Source organism: Callospermophilus lateralis, chromosome 13 (genome assembly GCF_048772815.1).
Source record: "Callospermophilus lateralis isolate mCalLat2 chromosome 13, mCalLat2.hap1, whole genome shotgun sequence".
Taxonomy (NCBI): Eukaryota; Metazoa; Chordata; class Mammalia; order Rodentia; family Sciuridae; genus Callospermophilus; species Callospermophilus lateralis.
The window spans coordinates 31832558-31851483 of NC_135317.1; the positions used below are offsets into that span (position 1 = coordinate 31832558).

Here is an 18926-nt window from a genome sequence, read left to right on the forward strand (position 1 = left end):
TAAATTTCTTCTTTTTAAGCATATATTGGATTTAGTTATTCTAGTGTGCTCTTTTATGAAAAAAAAAGTCAACTTAAGTTTATATATTCCTGGAAAATTTTGGTTTTGGCAGGTATTTAGTTTGTAGTTTTCATTTAAGTTCCTTAAACCTTCATTAAAAAAGAAAATGCTTGAAATATATATTTTTCTTTGACTCATTTTTTAAATGCCAAAATATGCCTCTCAAAATTAATAGTTAAATATGGCAGTTGTTAATTGAACTTTTGGGATCTTGTATCCTCATATTTAATCATAATTAATATTTGAAGAATTTTTATTGTAGTCACAAATATTAAATAGAAATATTTATTAAATATAAATATATTAAATAGAAATATTCTTTATAAAGTAGAATTTGAACTTTCTGTTCTTTAGGAAACAACTCTGCAGGTTACTTAATATATACTAAATACCTTACAAAATACTTTTCTTTAAAAAAATTTGTTTCTAGTTGTTGATGGACCTTTATTTTATTTATTTATATGTGGTGCTGAGAATCGAACCTAGTGCCTCACACCTCCTAGGCAAGTGCTCTACTGCTGAGCCACAACCCTAGCCCCTAAAATATTTTTCATTTGATTTGTTTTTCTCTAAAGTCAAAGCTGGAAATCACTACTTAAAAGTAGGAGATGGATGATTTCTAATTTCTTTGAGGATAGTACTAAGGGGGCATGAATGAAACTTTGGGGGCAAAATATTGAGCAAAGCCTGTGCATGTCCAAAGGGCAGGTGATTTCCTAACCTTGTTCTCTTATCTTTGAAAGGTGTCAGGGCTAGACAAAAGTGGTGACTGCTTTGGCTAGAGTCCACATCATACATTTCAAACTCACTGTATATTAACAAGCTGTCTTCTGGCATTATACTATAAAAACACACCCTATTTTAAAGAAACCACCTAAACACTGCATGTGTGTATAAAACAAAGAAATCATATAAATACTGAGTAACTACCTTGAAGAAACTGTGGGATAAAGTATATCTTTACAATAAGAAGATTTTCTTAGCAACATTAAAAAATTGTACAAGCAAAATAACTAGGGAAAAACCCTATTTCCATTTATTTGAGAAGGGATAAATAAGATGTGGTATATTTACAAGAACTGTATACATCAGTGAAAATAAATGAACCAAAGCAAACAGTGACTAGCTCTTCATCAAACTTTTTCCTTTTCTTTCTGGCAGGCATCTAGATCTCACACCTCTCAGGCATCCCTACTTTGTTTGATGAGTACTTTTAATAACAGAATTAGAAAGTAATGTCAGAGACTACTAAAGAAGAAACAATGACTGTAGAAAATATGCTTGTTAAAATCAGTTAATCTTCTGGAATAAAATGTAAGATTGTAAGAAAAGTTATACAAATGTCAGACGAAAGTGAGGATTCTCATTCCAGGCATAGTTTTGAAAATGATTTTTTTTTTAAACTTTAGAAAATTAACTCAAAACTTTCCCTGTTATCATGAAGATAACAGTCCCTAGGAGGACCAAGGGAGAGAATTAGATAAGTATATACTAAACATGTCATTAAACAATGGAAAATACGCTTAGGAAATGGGTCTGAATGGATCAGTGGTTATGAAGAGAAGTGCATTGTGATTATTTAAGACTGATAATATTGTTACCAGATTATACGTGTCATAAATATATCAGAAATAACTTTGTAAGTCATCATAGCAGTCAAAACGAAGCTATTTGTGAAACATTTCTAGATGATTCACAACATTTTTTCCAACTTAAAAATAGCTATGAATTTGAAGTTTTCAAAATGAGGATTTAAGAGCTTTGAAATGTTGGGATCTGAAATAAAGTAAATCAGAAAAAATGTAAAAGTGCTTTTTAGGTAAAAATTACAGTAAAAAGTCAGAAACCTGAATAAATAAGGAAATCATATCATGAAAATACTAGCAATTCAAAATAATCCATAAACAAAACAATACAGAAACAACTGCAGAAAGGACCTATGTCAACAATCAACTTATAAAAGTCAGCTATATAAAAGGTATTATAAATGAATGTCCAAGTGAATACTAGTTTTAAAAATTGACAACTTTTATATTTCAGAAAATTCATTCCAACTGTTTAATTTGAAATATTATGGGCAAAAGTCCCCTAGATCTTTAACCTTCTAGTTGTGAGAGCATTATGGTTTCTTTAGTCATATTAAATATCTCCCAAAATTACCTTTTGAATAATACAAGATATAGCTAGATATTTAGCATCAAAACAGTTTTCATCATTTTCAACATAAATTGGCAAAAACAAAACAACAAAAACCTTTAAAAAAAAAAAGTCTTCATGTTAAGAGTTGTGAGGACTGGGCACAGTGACCTACACCTATAATTCAAGCTCCTGGATAAGAAGCTGAGGTAGGACAATCAAAGTCCAAAGCTAGCCTGGGCAATTTAGAAAAAAGGGCTGGGGATGTTGCTCAGTGATAGAGAACCCCTGGGTTCAATCCTCAGTACTTGAGGAGTAGTGTGTGTGGTGGCCATCACCACACATAATTAGCATGTACAAATTGTATTTAAGAGTCTTTTAACTAAATTGAAACTTAAACAAATAAAATTCTTTAATTCAAAACATTACGTTTCCACATACATGGAAACATTTGCAGAGAAATATCCTATCAGTCCTGGTATGTGTGGGATTATTTGCTGTAAGATTAATTCTCCCTAGCATTAGGACTGTGGGAAAAGTGGGTTAAAGACAAACAATATCTAAATTGTTTCTGAGCATGTCATTACTCCCTTTCTACATGTGGCATATTCTGGAAAGAGTAGACTAACTTCATCACTTACTAGCTGTCTGCTTTTAGCAAGTTACTGAAACACTGTGAGTCCATTTCTCCAATACATTTGTGATGTATGTAAAGATCTAGTAAAAGTTTTGACTGGGGGGTATTGCTCAATGGTGGTGTGCCTGCTACTGGGCATGAGTAGATGTTAGGAATTTTGGGGATGGGGAGTACTGGAAATTGAACCCAGGGGTGCTTTACCGGTGAACTACATCATCACCCCTTTTATTTTGAGATAGGGTCTTACAAAGTTGCTTCAGGCCTTCCTAAATTGCTGAGGCTGGTCTTGAATTTGCAATCCTTCTGCTTCAGCCTCCTGAGTCGCTGGGGTTACAGGTGTGTGCCATTGTGCCTGATTTAAGATGAGCACAATATAACATACTTTCTTATGCTTTATAATGAGTAATTTCTGGAATGTACTAGGAAGCTGACCTAATTCTACTTTAAGTACAAATAATTACAGAAGATAGCTTAAGACATATTTGTTATGTATACCAATATTCTTTCATAACTCTGTTATATTTACTTGTGTGACAGCCCTCTCTCTTTTATCTCTGACAAAATTTAGACTTTGTACAATGTGATTTAAGGTTTCTTTTCCCCCCTTAAGATCTATCTTTATTGAAGTATAATTTACAAACAAAAATTCTTACCCATTTTAAGTATACATTTCATTGTTTGTGGAAGATTTATATAGTTGTTAAATTTTCATCACAATATTTTTAGAACATTCCCACTGTCTTCTAAGTTCAATCATGCCTGTTTGTATTCTCTATGTGAGGCTTATATAATTTGTATTGTTATATGATGGGTATTTTCCCCTTACACTTTCTCTCACCCTTCATTTAGTTTGCTTTGTCTAGTTGTTATATCTAATTTTTACAGTTAGTTTTTATCCTTTATTTTGGCTTCTTTTAACCTTGAGTATTATTCAATCAAATGACCTTGTTATGAAGTCTTTTAAGGGAATCAAATGACAGTTCTTAGTCCACAGGAATTTAACTGCTATTACTGTAGTCATTTCTTGACTTCTTGCCCTTTCATGCCGTTTGTGTACATGACTTGGTTGCTCATCATGCGGAAAAGAGATGTATGTAGAGGAATAGTATTAGAGGTCTTCTTAAGTGGAGGGTCTATGACTGCTGGGTCCTTCACTGTGTGTTCCCACAGCTTGCCCTTTTAGTATAATCCAAGAGATCAGAGGCACTGTGGGTATGAAGAAGGAGTGAAGAAGGCACATATGCATATTTCTTTGCTGCTGTTGCTGCTGCTGCTGCTGCTGCTGCTGCTGCTTCTTCTTTTTTTTTTTTTTGTATACAGGCCCATGAAAATGTAACCCTCCCTTCTTTCTTGCAGGGAAAAGGTAGGAGATTAGAGGAACTTCAATGTGATGTTCTGGATGGGTTGAATAATTGCAACAACTGAGCTGTACCATTAAAAAATTCTTAGTTTTCAGACAGCAAAAATGACATTGCCTCCTCTTCATCCCATCTTTTCTTTTTGAATAAATAGTTCAGTGAAACAAGATATAGCAATCAAAATCCCAGTGACATCTTCATAGATATAGAAAAAGCAATTATGAAATTCATCTGGAAAAACAAGAGACCCAGAATAGCCAAAGCAATGCTTAGCAAGAAGAGTGAAGCAGGTGGCATCACTACACCAGATCTTAAACCATACTACAGAGCAATAGTAACAAAAATGGCATGGTATTGGCACCAAAATAGACTTGTAGACCAATGGTACAGAATAGAGGACACAGAGACACACCCTCATAAATACAGTCATCTCATATTAGACAAGGCGCCAAAAACATAAATTGGAGAAAAGATAGCCCCTTCCAACAAATGGTGCTGGAAGAACTGGAAATCCACATGCAGCAAAATGAAATTAAATCCCTATCTCTCACCATGCACAAAGCTCAACTCAAAGTAGATCAAGGACCTAGGAATTAGACCAGAGACCCTGCACCTAATAGAAGAAAAAATAGGCCCAAATTTCCATCATATTGGATTAGGCCCCAACTTCCTTAACAAGACTCCCATAGCACGAGAAATAAATCAAGAATCAACAAATGGGATGGATTCAAACTGAAAAGCTTCTTAGCAAAAGAAATCAGTGAGGTGAAGAGAGAGCTTACAAAATAGTAACAATTTTTTACCACACACACATTTGATAGAACACTAATCTCTAGGATGTATAAAGAACTCAAAAAACTTAACCCCCAAAGCCCCCCCAAAACCCAATCAATAAATGGGCCAAGGAAATGACAGACACTTCTCAGAAGATGATACACAATCAGTCAACAAGTATATGGGAAAATGTTTCAACATCTCTAGCAATTAGAGAAATGCAAATCAAAACTACTCTAAGATTTCATCTCATGCCAGTCAGAATGGCAGCTATTTAGAATACAAAGAACAATAAGTATTGACGAGGATGTGGGGAAAAAGACACACTCATACATTTGTTAGTGGGACTGCAAATTGGTGCAATTAATATGGAAAGCAGGATGGATATTCTTTGTAGAACTTGGAATGGAACCATCATTTGACCCAGCTATTCCACTCCTCGGTCTGTACCCAAAGGACTTAAAAACAGGATACTACAGTGACACAGCCACAATCAATGTTTATAGCAGCATGATTCACAATAGCTAAATTGTGGAAGCAACTTATATGCCCTTCAATAGATGAATGGGTAAAGAAACTGTGGTATATATACACAGTGGAATATTACTCTGCACCAAAAGATAATAAAATCATGGCATTTGCAGGTAAATGGATGGAGTTGGAGAATATCATGCTAAGTGAAGTAAGCCAATCCCCCAAAACTAAAGGCTGAATATTTTCTCTGATATGTGGATGCTGATCTATAATGGGGTGGGGCATGGGAGAAATGGAGGACCTTTTTAGATAGGGCAAAGGGGAGGGAGGGGAAAGTAGGGGGCATGGGGTAGGAAAGATGGTGGAATGAGATGGACATCAGTACCCTAAATACATGTATGTAGACATGAATGGTGTGACTCTATTTTGTGTACAGCCAGAAACATGAAAAATTGTGCTCTATATGTGTACTATGAATTGAAAAATTGATTCTGCTGTCATGTATGACAAATTAGAACAAATAAATTTAAAATGTTAGTTTGCAGACAGCAAAAATGACATTGCTTCCTCTTCATCCCATCTTTTTTTTTTTTTGTATAAATAGTCCAGTGAAACAAGACATAGCAAGTCCAGTTCAGAAACTTGCAGCATGAAACCATGATCCAAGTTTGCTATGTAATTTAAAAGAAAACTTGAATATATTTGGGAGCTGTGAGGCCAAGTAATAATGATATACTAGAAATGAATTTAATACACATAGTTTTAAAAGTATTAGAGTCCTGCAGAAAAAGAAAATGAAAAAAAAAAAAAGACAGTAAGTTAGATCAAAGAGCTATTGGGGCAAGAATCTATGCAGGTTATAAGTTAGGAAGAGACAATGAAAAATAATGTAATAGCAAATATTCTAGCCTCAGATTCAGGAAACCATGATTTTACTTTTTTCCCTGATTGTAGTCATCCATGATCTTGGATATATCACTTAACAAATCTGTATCTCGGTTTATCCTATTATGGTGTAGTAGGAAAGGGCTCACTTAGATTAAATCTCAGTCTTTTGTGCTTTTAAATTATGTAATCAAGGTGGCAACATGAACATGAGCACATGAACAGAAATTCATCTTCATTAGCTGTTAGGAAGATATAAATTAAGATCACAGGATATCACGTACCTATCACAGTGACTAAAAAAATAGTAGTACCAAATGTTGTGGAGGATGTGGAGAAACAGAAGCATTCATGGATTGCTGGTGGGCAATATAAAATTGCCAAAGAATTGGGCAGTTTCTTATAAAGCATGCAGTTACTATATGCTGTAGTGTGAATGTTTGTGTCCTCCCAAAATGCATATGCTGAAATCCTAAGCCTCACATTGATGGTTTTAGGAGGTGAAGACTTTGGAAGGTGATTAGGTTATGAAGGCAGAGTCTTGATGAATGGATCTGTGCCTTTTAAAAAGAGACCCTGAGAACTTCCATCATGAGAGAATACCACAAGAAGGGGCCATCTCTGAGGAAGAAGACACTCACCAAACACCAGGTCTACTATTGCTTTGAACTTGAAGTTCCCATCTTTTAGAACTGTAAGAAATAAATTTCCATTGTTTATAAGCCACCTAGTCTATGCTTTCTATTATAGTAGTCCAAATATACATAAAACAGTAATTGTACTCTGGATATTTATTCCAGAGAAATTGAAATTTGTCACATGAAAATAAGCACATGAGTATTCATAGTACATTTATTTAAAAAGGGGCCCAAATCAGAAACAACTTAGATGTTCTTTTTTTTCCTTTTTTGGGGATCAAACCCAGGGCTTTATACATGGTAGGCAAATATTCTGCCACCGAGCTACAGTCCCAGCCCTTATATGTCCTTTTACAGGTTAATAATTAAATACATTAAGTGTAGTATATTCATACCAAGGACTACTACTAAGCAAGCAATAAAAAGCAATGAAGTATTGAGACACTCAACAACCTAAATGAATCTCCAGAGAATTATGCCAATAGAAAAAAGCCAATCCCACACAGTTGCTGACTATAATATGAATCCTTTTTTATAACATTCTTGAATTTACAAAAATGATGGAAAGGTAGAATAGATTGGTGGTTGCCCAGGGTTAGGGACTGGGTGAGGAGGGAGAGTGAGTGTAGTTATGAAAGAGTATAGGAAAGATCCTGTGGTAATGGAACTAACGGTTCTATATCTTGGTTGGGGGTGGATCCACAAACCTATCCATGTGGTAAAACTGAACAGAACCCCCAACCCCAAAAAGAAAAAAGAAAACATGAGTACTAGTAAAGCTGGGGAAATCTGAAGAAGATAGGCAGATTATATATGTCAATATTAGGGTGTAATATGATGCTATTGTTTTCCTGTTACTGTTGAGGGAAACTGCGAAAAGGTTACATGAGCTCTCTCTTTCTCTATTATTTCTCACAACTGCCTGTGACTCTGAAATTGTCTCAAAATGAAATGCTTAATTTAAAAAAATAAATTAAAAATTTAGTGCATATTTTGTTCATCCTGGTAGCTATGCTGTGTGAAACTGTGTTATATACAAAGTACATTTTCTGTGACTATTTACTTAATGAACAAGGAGAGTGAGTGCTTGAGCTAAGAGCATTAGCTGCATATACAAAATGATGCTTTCATTTGGATCAAAAAAGGAGAAGCCAGTCACTGCTTAAAGCTTATCCAAACTGTTTGGGTAATTAAGCCTAGAATAATCTTTAGCTTCCAGACTCTACCTAGTAATCATCTGATCACTTTTGCAGTCACTTGGGACGCTGCTTGAATTCTCCATGTTGATCAGTTTGGTGTTGTCCAAAGACAAAATTACAACAAATTATTATCTTATTAATTGGCTTTATTTGTGATTCTGGAATAGGGCAACACCTTACTTAAAAAAACAGAATAAATACTCCCATGATATGAGCAGAAGGGGTTGGTTTTAGAGACAGAAGATCTGAAGAAAGCAGTAACAGTTAGCAGATTGGTCATTTCAAAGTTGCATTCCTTGTAGGGTGGGCACAGGTGCAGGTGGGGAGCATGGGCACAATAGAAAATAACTCACTAGTTAACATCAGGTTACTTCAAGTGTCTTTCTTTAATAAAGGTTACAGCAGAGGGAACTTCATTATAATGCTGATTGAAACTGGCCTGTTTGGAAATTTGGTTGTTACCTCTCTCCCCTGTTTTCTCAGAATGTCAGTCAACAAGGTAGTTTCAGTTTGATTTGGAACTTTAGTATGAGTGACTCCATTTTGGTTTTTAGTCTCCTTTGTTGGGGCCCAGTGTAGGAGCTTATTTCATGTAGTGGCCTCGTATAATTTTATTTGACAGTGTTATAACCCAAAATCTGAGAAGGGGACATATATGATAAGTTTATCAATAATTAGTTTCTAACATACAAAATTTCTTTTTAGAGGGGTGGGTATGGGGAATTAAACCCAGGGTGCTTTGTCGCTGAGTTCCAGCCCTTTAAAAATTTTTTATTTTCCTACAGGTCTTATTAAGCTGCTGAGGCTGACTTAGAACTTGTGATCTGAAATTTCTATAGTTGACTGTAGAATTCTTGTTCATCCAAAGAGCTAAAAATAGGGAGGAAAAAATTATCTGCTATCTAAGATCCAGTTTCTTCGCATCTATTGATTGCTTAATCCAACTTTTTAAAAAAATATTTTTTTAGTATTAGATCTTTATTTATTTATATGTGGTGCTGAGAATTGAACCCAGTGCCTCACCCATACGCTCTTCCACTGAGTCACATCTCCAGCCTGTTTAAACCAGCTTTGTTTCCACACTCTCTATTATTTGTCGAAGTTCAGAAAGTTTGCTTTGATGCATCTTTCCAACTGCATTTTGCACATTAGTTATGTTAAAATATTGTGAAATATTGTGACGTAAAGGACTACCAGGAAAAATAAATTTAAAAAGAGAACTAGAGAAGATGGTATATATTTTGTGTGCAGAGAAAGAACAAGGAACTAATATTTATTAAGTGTTTCTATGCTCAGTATTTCATATATGTTTCTCACTGAGTATACATTAATTCTTTGAGAGAGTGCTTTATTATTATTTTATGGGTGAAAAAACTGAGGCTTAAGAGAAGTAATTGTTCACTATTATAAAATCAGCAAATGGCAGAGTCAGGATTAGTGACTGATCCCAAGTTCTTTTTTTAAAAAAATATTTATATACGGACACAATATTTTATTTTATTTTTTTAATGTGGTGCTGAGGATTGAACCCAGTGCCTCACATATGTGAGGCAAGCGCTCTGCCACTGAGCCACAACCCCAGCCCACTGAGCCACAATCCCAGCCCAAGTTCTTAATCACAGTGCTAAAACTGAAAATTAAAATGTTGAGTTAGATAAAAAGAGACAGATCAAAATAGAATCTTCTATTCAAAGTAGTATCTTATAGATATAAAATGATTGTTAATTTTTGTAATGTTAAATAGAATTACTTTTAAGAATGTTTATGTGTATATTTGATAAATACAAAATAATATGTAATATATATTGACATCATATGGCATAATAAAATGAACCCTTGGAAACTCTTCATAGATTTCAGCATCACAATGCTGTTGAAGAAACTTCTGTATTTCTTCCAGATTTCAGACCCTTTCTTTCGTATGCACTTTATTTTGCCACCTCTGATAGCCTCTTCCTGAGTTTCCTGGTAGTTATTTCATTGCCTCTATTTTAATTTGAATATCTTTATTAAGGTATGCTAGACATATAATCAATTGTATGTATTTAAACCATATAATTTGACCTTACACATACATGCACCCTTGAAAACATTACCACAGTCAAGGTAATGAACATATTTATCACTCACCCACCCCAATTTCTTCATGCTGCTTTGTGGTATCTCCCTCCCTACCACCTACCTGAGCAACCACTAATCTACTTTCAGTCAGTATAGAATAGATTTTAGCATTTTTTTCTAGGATTTTATACAAATGGAATCATATAGTAGTATGTACTAGTTTTTGCTTTGGGTTCTTTAAATCAGCATAATTAACACATATCTACCTATATCCATAGTTCATTTCATTTCATTGCTAAGTAATCTTGTTGTTTATATTTATCAGTTTATTTGTCTATTCATCTATTGATAAAGCATTTAGGATATTTTCGAGTTTGTGGCTATCACAGAGAATGCTGCTATGAACATTTCTGTATTCATCTTTATATTTACATGTACTTTCAAATTTCTCTTAGGTATTTACCTAGGAACAGAATGGTTTCTTCATATGGTAGATAAAATATATTTAACTTTTTAAAAAACTATCAGGCTATTTTCCAGTGTTTGTTCCATTTTAGGTTCTTACTAGCATATCTGAAAGTTTCAGATGCTTCTCATCCTGACCAGCACTTCGTTTAGTCTTTATAATTTTAGTACTTCTAAGGGAATGTATTGATATTTCATTGTGGTTTTAGTTTGAATACAAACTAAACCCTATTGACTATATGTTGGTTATCTCTTCATAATACTTATTTGCATCCATGTAGGCTTCTTTGGTAAAGTATGCTCATCTTCTGCCCCCTTTTGCATGGGTAAGAGGGTTGAGGATTCTTTTTACAATTGAATTTTTTCTTTTTATTTTTGGGTACCAAGGATTAAGCTCAGGGGCACTTAATCACTGAGCCGATCCCTCGCCCTTTTTATTTTTTATTTTGAGACAGGGTCTCACTAAGTTGCTTAGGGCCTTGCTAAGTTTTTGAGGCTAGCTTTGAACTTGTGATCCTCCTGCCTCAGCCTCCCTAGTCTCTGGGATTACAGGCATGCACCACTGTCGCAGTCTGGCTGGGCACAAAATCACGAGCCACTCAAGCAGGAACAAAGTTTATTTTTGAAACTGTCCCAATGCCCCGAACGCTCCAGGGAAGATTGCTGACCGTCCACACACGAGCTTTCTCCCGGAACCCAAGAGGAAGTTCCTCCTCTGGAATTCCTCCCTACCGCACTTCCCCAACCAATGGGAACTCTCCAGGAGTCCAATATCCATATGAATGCAGATCTTAACATAATTATATCATCTCAATGGCTTGCTGGCTTCACCTTTCAACCAAAAATGCCATGCATCATATTACTTGGCTGTGGCTCTTAGCACACCACCACACCTGCTCTTTGATGTCATATCTGAGAAATCTCAGCTTAACCTTAAGTTCTAAAGATTTTTGTCTGCTTTTTTCCCCAATAGTTTTAAGTGTATAATCATTTGAGTTAATTTTTATATGTGATATGAATTAGAGATAAAAGTTTTATATATTTTGCATGTGGATAGCCAGTTGTACCAGGACTGTTGTGTTCTAGTATTTGTGTTGTATGAAGTTGACAGATGTTCATGTTTCTCTTGATTAAATATCTAGGAGTAGAGTCACTGCATCATGCAGTTGTGGGTCTGCAGCTGGACTCTGTTCTGTTCTATGGATCTGTCTGTGTCTCTTGTTTCTAACACTGTATTATCTTGATTACTATAGGTTTTTGATCTTGAAGACTTGTAGTGTATGCATACCAACTTGGTTTTTTTTTTTGAAGTTGTTTAAGCTATTTTAGGTTCGTTGCATTTTAAAGTGAATTTTAGAAATAGCAGCTTCTTTGCAAAAGTTTCCTGGTATTTTGATTGGGGTTGCACTGAATCTATAGATGAATTTTGGAAGAGGTATGGGTCTTTTGAACCATGAACATGGTATATCTCTTCATTTATTTAAGTATTCTTTAATATGTCTCAGTAGCCTTTCAGAGTTTTAGTTTACAGGTCTTGCAAGTCTTTTTTCAGACTTATTTCTAAATATTTCACATTTTAGTGCCCTTTTAAAATTTATTTTTATAATTTTTTAAAAATGTCTTTCTCTTTTTACCAATTTTTTTTCTTTATTTTGTTTATTTATTTTTATGTGGTGCTGAGGATGGAACCCAGGGCCTCACACATGCTAGGTGAGCACTCTACCGCTGAGCCACAACCCCAACCCCCATTTTTTTATTATAAATCTTTTAAATTTTCAATTACTCATTGCTAGTCTGTAGAAATACTGTTGACTTTGTATATTACACCTTACTTTTATTCACATTCTAATCATGTAGTTACCCCTACTGCAAATTCAACTGGGTAATGTTATTATCTAGTTATCTTCCCATCTTCATATGAAGCAAATCTTTGTGGAAGAAAAGATAAATTTACTGGTAAAAGATAATAAAAAATACAGTAGAATGAAGCGTACTCAAGTATTTTCTGTTTGATAAAGGTGACATTTCAAAAAGGCTGGCTTGAAATTGAAGTCTTATCAGCAGTATAGACAGGTAAAGTTTGAGTTACCTATCTGTGGTGATGTCTGGGCTAGAGATAAATATTTGGGAATCATCCACATACATGGTGTTTAATGCATAAAACTGAATGAAATCTCTAGATGACAAGAGTATGGTAGAGAAGTATATGGACTGAGTCTTAGGTACTTCCAAGTTCAGAAATTTAGTAGACAAAGTAGCAAAGAGAACCGAGAAAAAAATAGCCCATGAGTTGGGAGGAAAATCAGTGTGGAAAGTAAAGTGGAGAAATTTTTCGAGGAGGAAGTAATCCCCATGTTAACTGATAGATAACGTAAGATATGAACTAAGAATTGACCATTTAGTATATCAGTGTAGAAGCCATTGGTGATATTGACAAGATCAGTTTTAAAGAGTTACGAAGGTAAGAGCCCAGTTTAATGAGATTTAAGAGAAAATGAGAGGGGAAAAAATGGCAAATATAGCTTTCAAGAGTTTTGCTCTAGCTGGTGGTGCATACCTGTAATCCCAGTGGCTTGGGGCAGATAGGCAGGAGGATCGTGAGTTCAAAGCCAGCCTCAGCAACTTAGGGAGGCCCGAAGCTACTCAGTAAGACCTTATTTTTAAATGACATTCAAAAAAGGGGAGGCGTGTGGCTCAGTGTTCAAGTGCCTTGGGTTCAATCCTCAGTACCAAAAAAAAAAAAGCTTTTCTCTAAGGAGAAACTGACAAACAAGCTGTTTACTGGAGAGGTTGTATGAATTTTGTAGTTAAGATGAAAGAAGTTGCAAAACATGTGGATGCATATGGGAATGATAGAGTGATGATGCCGAAAAGAGAGGGGAGAATTACTGGAACCATATTTTTAAATAGTACAGTGATGGGATCTAGAATGCAAGTGGCAGGGCCTTAGGAGACTGGACAGTATCCATTGTTTTCTAGAGAAAAGACAGGATCATGGGCACAATTGCAGACAGGTGGGTAGGTGTGGCTGAAGATTAAGTTCTCTCTTCTTTGTTGCTACTTTCTCAATGTAATAGAAAGTAGGATCATCTGCTACAAGGGAGGAGGGGAGAAGGGATGAAACATTTTGCTGAATGGACCAGAGAAAATGTATTTTCATTGACTTGACAGCATTATGGGGTCTATTGAGGTTAATGATCATGACTTTAAGTGAAAATATTTTCGTTTTTCTCCACTCATGTTCGTCTGCATAGGTAGAGGTCTAAAGTAGGCAGTATTGGTTTATCTGAGGCTAGGTTTTGTCAGGTGACTGAGCAAATAAGAATGTGTCAGAAGATGAAGAAATGAGTTGAAGTTGACTTAAGAGGGAATTAAGGACCTAGGGTTGGTGAGGAACTGGGAAAGGGTGGTAGGGTCCCCAGATTAAATAATTGTAACAGCTGAGGTAAGAGGGGGAAGCAGGTGATGGGTCTAAGTAGGATTCTTGATTTTGAGTAAAAGGGTTTCACTCATGACCAGGCCAAAGCCAAGAGTGGTGGAGAATTCAAAGGCCAGGATATGTTGGAAGGATTATCTATGTGGATTCTAAGTTTGTGCTCAGAACCTGAAGTCCTTTTCTATTATTTTAAAATTATTTTTGTTGCCATTGGACTAATAAGGTTAGGACTTAATTTGTGAGAGTTCCATATCTTTTTCATAATTTGTTTTTTAGTTCTTTGGGCACTGTGAGATTTTATTATCTTTTATTTCTTTGTTGCATTTTAAATCTTAGTGATTGTATTTCTAATTTCCAAGAGTTCCTTTTTGCTTTTGATTAATTTTTCATAACATCATAATTTTCTAGAAAAAAAATTAGTTTTTCATGATCACATGATTTGTTTCAATACATCTAATTTATGAATCAGAATATAATTTTTTGTTTCCATTAAGTTCATACCTGTATTCAGGTATTATATGTCACATGTAACTTTTCTAAGTGAGCAGGTATAATGTATTCTCTAGTTAACTTTTACATATCTTTTAACTTTAGGTATCAAAAAATAAAGATGGAAAAGAACAAAGTGAAACTGTATCACCATCCGAAGATGAAACATTCTCCTGGCCAGGTCCCAAAACAGTTATGCTGAAAAGAACATCTCAAGGCTTTGGTTTTACATTAAGGCATTTTATTGTTTATCCCCCAGAGTCTGCAATTCAGTTTTCATATAAGGTAAGATAAATAAACTTGGAAAAAACACAAGTCCATTTCTATTTCCTTTTAGTCTCCCAGTCATACTTGCTTTCCCCACTGTCTTTTCTTTTTTTTCCTTATCTTATTGTTGTATTTGCATTTTGATTATCTTTTTTTTAAAGATTTTTTTCATTTTCTAGAACAAAAACTTTAATCTTCTCTGAAAGATCCAACTAATTCTAAACTCCAGATTTATTTTTCAAGGTCTTCTAGACTGCATTCTACTTTTTCTAATATGTAACATTTCCCTAATATCTAGAAAAGTGGTAAGTTTTCTGGGCAAAGTATACAGCAGAGATTATTAGTGAGAATATTTTGATAGTTATAGAAAATTAACAAGATTAGAACAATACTTTCAGGTATGTAATATGATGGTGAGTTATGATTTTAAAACAGCTTCTTGTCAGAGTACATGAAATGATTATACTGTTCCAGATAGCAATACAGTCTCAAAAGGGGCAACATATACTAATTATGATTGTAGTTGACACATTGAATACTTGCTCTGTTCTTTACTACTCTTTATGTCCATTATCTCACTTCATCCACACCAAAATCCTGTGGAGCAGTCTTATATATAACAGATGTGAAAACTGATCTGGGTCATATAATGGGTAAGTGTACTAGACCTAGGGTTTGATTATGGCTAATAAATATGTATTCAAGGAACGAAATCTGTTTTTAAAAGGTAGTATCTAATTGTATCTGGAAACCATCTCTTTCATATTCTATTTTTATTAACTACATCTTTCTAGTAAAATGTTTTACTCTTTTTAAAATCAGAATAGCTTTTCAGGATTATAAATAATTGTTAACTTAGAAGTAAACTTTACCAACATGGGTTTCCTGAAATATTATAATACTGCTGGCTAAGATTCTTCTTTTAAAAAGGTCTAAAATAATATTACTAATATATTAGGTTACATATCAGAGTACTTGATAATTATATTTTAGGGTTGAGTATTTTTGTCTTTTTATTTTTGTTTTGAATAAAAGCTTTGGGTCATGACAAATAGGTAGTTACAGTTTTTATAAAATAATTTTACCAAGCTTAGATTAAAAGTGTATATATTTTTTAAATTTTTAATTTGTTTTTAGTTGTTGATGGACCTTTATTTTATTTGCTTATTTATATGTGGTTCTGGGAATTGAATGCAGTGACTCACACGTATTAGGCAAGCATTCTACATCTGAGCTACAACTCCAGCCCCAAAAGTATATTCTTAATGGGAAATATTTCTAGAAATTTCAGTAGCATAATATAATTGTTAATAGCATAGTCATTGGAGTCAAAAGAACCTAGGTTTGAGTCCCATCTCTTTTTTAACTCTGTGACCTCACTGATTGTGTGTTTAAATGATATAGTACATACAAAACACTTAGAACAGGAATTGACATATAATAATTGTCCAGTAAATTTTAGCTATTAATACTATTATTTTGAACAGATAATCTTGCAAATAGGTCTCAGTCTTGTACATTTTTCATAAAAAATAAACATTGAACCCCCCTCCCCTCATTTTTGTTGCAATGGTAATTGAACCAAGACCTTATGCATTTTGAGGTAAACGTACACCCACTCAGCTACATCCCCAGCCCCAAAAGACTTTTTTTTTAAATTTAATATTGTATAGCTTTTAGAAAGCATGTAATTAATATAACAATGTCTTTATTATGTCACTTAGCTGGCAGCATTACTGGTCTTAGAACAGAGCTTATAACCAGAAGAAGAAGAAAACAACATTTGAGCAGCCAAAGTAAAGGTCAAAAATTATGTAATAAATTATCAGTCCTTAATCAAATGTCTTGTTTTTCTTTCTACAGTACATGGTAACTTCCATATGGTAGAGGCTCAACAAGGGTTTGAAAAAATATTTTTTTAACTAGTTTTTTAAAGGTTGTTTCTAATTTTTCAGCTAGATATAGGTAACAGGGCATGAAAGCAGCAACCAAGTTGATAAACTTCCAGACTGAGTACAAGAATTTAAATATGTAGCAAATTAGAACCAATTCATTTATGTAAACAGTTTTTGGTCCTGTGGTAGCTTCTAAAGGCACCACATTTAAGTACAAGGTAGTACAGTAAGTAATGACCAGTCAGCCTTCTGTCCCAGACTCAGCTTCATTTGTTCTACTGCTGACTTGATGGCTCCTCTTGAATATCTTCATCAGATATCTCATAATCAACATGTCAAAAACTGAACTCCTAATATCCTCAGTTGGCTTTATCTACAGCTTTCTCTTCTCTATTTGTGATTCTGCCTTCTGACAAAAGACACTTTTAGTGAGATTATAATTGGGAGGTTAGTTTGGATTAAATTGATTTAAAAAGGGTTTATAAATGTGTATTCATAAATGGTTATTTTTTTTTATTTTGTAGGATGAAGAAAATGGAAACAGAGGAGGTATGCTGTAAAATTATTAATTTTTCTCTTGAATGTTTTTCTACCCAGGTTGTTCTGTTTTTAAGTAATATTAACTGAGATGTGTTTGGAAGTTCAAACATGTAAGAGTTTTCATATGTAAGAGTTTTCATATGTAAGATCATAGAAATTAAATATTTTTTACTGTAGTCTTCAAAGTTTTATGAATTCTATTGTTACAGCTTGATAATTATTTTATTATTGATAACATGGTTCTCAGGAATGTATCTGAGATTTTTATTTTAATTAATAACTTTTCTCAATTTAGTGATCCTTTTGGGAAAGAATGTTTTGTGTTTTGTCACATAGGTTTATTGACTCAGATATTGAAGAGAAGAAGATTTGGAATCTTCTTTTAGTTAATCTTATTTAAAAATTATTTAAGGAGCTTAAAAAGAGAATTATGCTGAGGTTAGGATTATTTCTTAATAACATTTATTTTTTTAATTTTAAATTTTAGATCAACTCATTTGTTGAACAATGAACCCATTAAAAAGTATTCATTTGCTTAAAGTTTTAAGACTTAAGTTGCAAAAATAGTATAGAACATTTCCAGATAGCTTTCATTTAGCTTTCCCTGTGTTAAAAACTTACATAACACATGATATAGTTAACAAAAGTAAGGAATTAGCATAGGTATGATATTATTGCTTTAACTTACAAACTTTATTTGAATTTTATCAGTTTTTCCACTAGTGTCTTTCTGTTCCAGAATCTTACACTGCATTCAGTTGACATACCCCATTAGTCTCCTCCAGTCTGTGACCATTCCTCGTGTTTTTCTCTATTTTCTTTTTTTTTAATTTTTAAAACTTTGTGACCTTGACTTTTGAAAAGTATTGGTCAGTTGTTATTTTATACAATATCCTTGAATTTGGATTTATTGAATATTTTCTCATTGTTAGTTCAAGTTCATGTATTTCTAGCAAGAATACCACATTTGTACCTATTTTAAGTATACAGTTTGGTGAGTTTCAATAAATGTTTTATGAAACCACTGTCCCAATTGAGATATGATGTCAAAAATAACCTTTCCATCATTCCGTAAATCTCCTTGTATTCCTTTGTTACTCTCAGACCTTAACCCATCACTAATTTGCTTTCTGTTACTATGGATTAATTTTGCCTTTTTCAGAGTTTCTCAAAAATGGGTCAGTACAATTTATTCTCGTTGTGTCTTTTGCAACATGCATATTTTTGAAGTTCACCATATTGTATGTTTGAGTATTAACAGTATTACCTTTTTGTTGGTGGTGGTTAATTTTCTTCTTTATGAATTTACCACAAATTGTTTATCTATCAGTGTACTTTTATAATATCCATATCTTACAAATCTGAATTGAGGTCTTGGAAAGGTTATAAGGGTTAAAATGAAGAGGAAAATGGTTTCTTTCAGCACTATCAAAAGTAATCTGAGGATGTAAAACCAGGTAGGATACTTCATAGTTGTCATTTGTGCAGGATGGGCCTGTCACCATCTATCATGCACTAGGATTTAGTTTGAATTCCAAATACTGTTCAGCATGGGTTATAAATAGGCTTTTATTAGGAAAAGGAAAACTTTCTGCAAACCAGCTTCAGTAAG

General features: G+C 33.9%; 1 protein-coding gene across 8 annotated transcripts in view; it reads left to right on the plus strand.

The window, feature by feature from the left end:
- The window catches only part of Arhgap21 (Rho GTPase activating protein 21), a 136874-nt gene that overhangs the window by 43190 nt on the left and 74758 nt on the right, over positions 1-18926 (plus strand). For all 8 annotated transcript variants that reach the window (XM_076832275.1, XM_076832281.1, XM_076832276.1 and 5 more), the window contains 2 exons: positions 14718-14897; positions 17299-17323. In XM_076832275.1, the coding sequence (XP_076688390.1) occupies positions 14718-14897; positions 17299-17323 (205 nt within the window). The remainder of the gene's footprint in view (positions 1-14717; positions 14898-17298; positions 17324-18926) is intronic.